At 41.8% G+C, this 3,674-nt stretch overlaps 1 protein-coding gene across 3 annotated transcripts in view; it reads left to right on the top strand.

The window, feature by feature from the left end:
* NDC80 (NDC80, kinetochore complex component) overlaps window positions 1–3,674 on the top strand; it is a 29,008-nt gene that overhangs the window by 17,007 nt on the left and 8,327 nt on the right. For all 3 annotated transcript variants that reach the window (XM_006030107.2, XM_006030108.2, XM_025211677.1), the window contains exon 12: window positions 3,055–3,207. In XM_006030107.2, the coding sequence (XP_006030169.1) occupies window positions 3,055–3,207 (153 nt within the window). The remainder of the gene's footprint in view (window positions 1–3,054; window positions 3,208–3,674) is intronic.

Genomic DNA, 3,674 nt, shown 5'->3' with positions numbered 1-3,674 from the left:
CCTCCCCCCCCCCCCAATAATCTAATTATAGCAAACTTATAAATTTGTTATAATTTTCCAGGTATAGAATGTAATTATTGGAGGTCTGTCTTTTAAGTTTGTCCCTTTCCCACTGCTGCAGCAGGGAAAATAAAATCTGGGGGCTAGATAGCTCCCCAGGCTTCTTCCTGTTGTAGCCCCTTCCTGCCCCCTTTTATTGCTGGACACTGCTGTTCCCAAGTACATGGCAGTCAGGAGCAAATTAAAAAAAAAAAAAAAAATGAACTTGACCTAAACATATATGTAGTAATTTGAATATGGTACCTGTAGATGTAGTTCATCTAGAACAGATGCATTTTACCTTTTTTTTTTAACTACTGCAAGTTTTAGAACGTGTACCCTACAAATGCACCTTTTTTTTTTTTTTAAAGCAGCACTTTTTGTACCTACTTATAGTACAAACTGTGCATTTATATTAAACTAAAGCCAGAAGGCTCATGATTTATTATATGTTCATTGGGATGGGCTCCAGCAGAGTCCACAGCACTTCGAGCCATGGTGACCCCACAGCTCACTACTGATCAGTGTGTGTGTGGCCCCCACTCATGACTGTTAGCGTGTGTTCTTGTCATGAGTCCTGGGATCCTCCAAAAATGTATATGCAGATGAGGCACAGGGCAACCTGGTCTGGCTCAATCTCATGGAAGGTGGAGCCACACTAATCATAGGTTGAGAGAGGGGCTGACAGGGGTTCTGGGTGAACTGTTTTAGGCCCCATGATTTTATTAGTGATGTTTGCCAGACATTTAAAGCTGGTGAAGAAACGGGAATCATTGGAAATGAGAGAGGCACACCTCAGCTATGGTAGTGAAGAAGTTGAAATTTATTCAATGTTGTGGCTCACCATAACTTAGAAAAAGAGTCGGCCCTGAGGGGGGCTGCGTACAGCAGGCACTAATGTATCTTATTCAGATGGGCTACATAAACACATCCCTGTAGAACTTCCCATCACTTACCTGGCAGGGGAAACACCATGTATCTGGGTCCAAGAAGTTAGTTTTCCTTAAGCCCCTGGGGGATAACTGTTCTTGGCTGTGTGGCTGAGGGCAAACGAAACTTGGGGGCATCTGAACCCCAAGCCTCCAGGCTTAGGGCCTACACATAGGATGCCTGCCAAAGACATTGAAAATATCTGAAGCCCCTGGTGGGCGGGGAGGATGTTTGCTGGTTGTAGGGCCACTTATGGTTCTGGACTGACTCATGGATTTGGATTTGATTTGGCTGGTTTTGGCTTGGAACACACACAATTTCTATTAAAAAATAAATAAATAAATAATAATAATAATTTTTTTTTTAAATTTTGTCATCAGTGTGTTTGCTCAATGTGGGCCAAGTGTTTTATAAACATGCTCAGTGTTGGGTGTATAGTTGGTTTCCATTACTGAGCACATGCTGCTTTTGGCAGCAGTTTAATGAGGTTTCCTTGTATGTGAATTTAGCTGAGGGGCTTTTTTTTTCCCCCCCCCCTTGCTGATTTTTGGGGAGGAACCTCCTTGTTTTCGGGTTAATCCGGTTATTGGGACAATAGCATTAGACAAGCTTTTGAATGTAAGACATTCTTTCTCGGGTCAATGCCTTGCATTTGAAACCTTGCTTAACTCTAACTCTATCCTAACTATACGGTTGGGCCAGTAAAAGATACCACCCTAAGAAATCTTCCCCACGCATAATTTCTGGAGTATCATGGCTACAACTTGTACTATCATAAGGTTAGCAGCACATTCATTTAGCTAAATACTGCTGTTGCAATATAAATTATGTCATTTTATCATCTTCACTAATTTTTAGGGTTAGATTCATTTCTTGCTTCAGCTGAAAATTCAGTTGTGGCTCTTGACGTTCCATTTTAAAATGGAAAGATCAAAAGATCCCGTCTGATTCCTATATATTAAGTGTCACTTGCCTTCTAACTCTAAAACTTAGAGAAAAGAAAAGTAAAAGAAAAAAAAAAAAAAGTGTGAGTGAGTTCTGGGCACCACACTTTAACAAGGACACGAACAAGCTTGAGAGAATCCAAAGAAGAGCCACCCATATATCAGAGTCTCAAAAGGCAAGCCATACGAGGAAAGGCTGAGGGATCTGGGACTCTTCAGCATAAGGAAAAGAAGGCTGAGAGGGGACCTAGTAGCAGCTTACCACTACACTAGGGGAGTACATCAAGGGCTCGATGAGCAACTGATCACCAGGGCACCTGAGGGGAAAACCAGGAGTAATGGCCACAAACTCCTGGAAGACCAATTTCAGGCTCAACATTAGGAAAAACTTCACAGTCAAGGTATCCAGACTAGGAAAAGCTCCCTCCAGAGGTGGTGCAATCACCTACCCTGGAAATCTTCAAGAGGAGACTAGACAGTCACCTCGCTGGTGTCCCCTGACCCCCAGTTATCTTTCCTGTTTGGTGCAGGGGGCTAGACCTGATGATCTTCCGAGGTCCCTTCTGGCCTTACAATCTATGAATTGCATTAAGTGACTAGGTACATTTTATTGAATATTCACACTTCATGAGTAAAAGAGGCCAGTAGAAAGGAAGCAGGTTAAACTGCTGTATTTTGTTGTATACCATGTGTAACTTTTTTTTCCCCCAAAACTAGCTGCTAGATATTGGAGCAAGTATTATAGAAAAAGTAATATGGTGAGAGCAATCAATACCTGCCACTTACTGGGCAAAAGTAAAGCTTGCACACAATTCACAGGGAGCAGAACAATGAGCAGGTAGGGAGCCAAGCACGCTGCTACTTATAGCAGGTACTTAAAGAAAGATCTTTTGCATCATTTTTGCTTTTCAAAAATAAGGTGTTTATCTCATTTTAGGGCACATTGTATGTGAGAGCACTCTTGCCTTTTATAAGTTATGAGAAGTTTTGTAGATTTTCTGTCCGAATCTTAGAAAAGTAGTTAAACCAAATGATACGCTAACAATAGCTATGGAGAAGTTGTAGCCAGAGCAATGAAGGCTTGTCAAAATGGTATATGCTTTAAATTTATTCATTTGGGGCTTTTTTCTCTCCCAAACAGATTGAAACGCAACTTGCAGAGTATCATAAGCTGGCTCGAAAGCTGAAACTCATCCCTGTAAGCGCAGAGAATTCCAAAGGCCTTGACTTTGAGATTAAGTTTAACCCTGAGGCAGGACCAAATTGTCTAGTCCAATACAGAACACAGATCAATGTAAGTAGTTACTGCTGCTCTCTCGTTGTCTCTGGTCTTAATCTCTTGGTCTTAATCTCTTCCTGTGCTGACCTGGCTGCTATAGGACTAGTCTCATTTAAGTCAGGATCACCTCCAGGAACTCCTTTGCACTTCTTCCCACAAGTCCCAGGTCTCCTGACTTAGGCTTCTTTTAAGTGCCCTTTTCTGGGAACTAAGTATAGCTTCCCTCTTAACTCTAAATCTTTGGGGGGGAAGACTTTTTCCCTATCTTTCTCCATTCCGGAGGAACTAAATCAAAGAGGAGAGGGCCCTCTATTCCCTCTTCCCCTTTTTTTTAAATTAAAATTATGGGAGAATTACTCAGATTTCTTCTCCCTTCTCCAAAGTATGCTCTGTTTTTGCCTTTGGGTCTCTGCTTAGTTTTTTCCTCACCAGCAGGACATGTCTAACCCTTTCCTTTATTGTAGTTGCCTCTGTTTCCTCCT

The sequence above is a fragment of the Alligator sinensis genome, unplaced genomic scaffold (assembly GCF_000455745.1).
Source record: "Alligator sinensis unplaced genomic scaffold, ASM45574v1 scaffold318_1, whole genome shotgun sequence".
In the NCBI taxonomy this organism is placed as follows: domain Eukaryota; kingdom Metazoa; phylum Chordata; order Crocodylia; family Alligatoridae; genus Alligator; species Alligator sinensis.
Note: the sequence above shows the minus strand (reverse complement) of the source record. Positions and strands in the feature narration are given on the sequence as shown.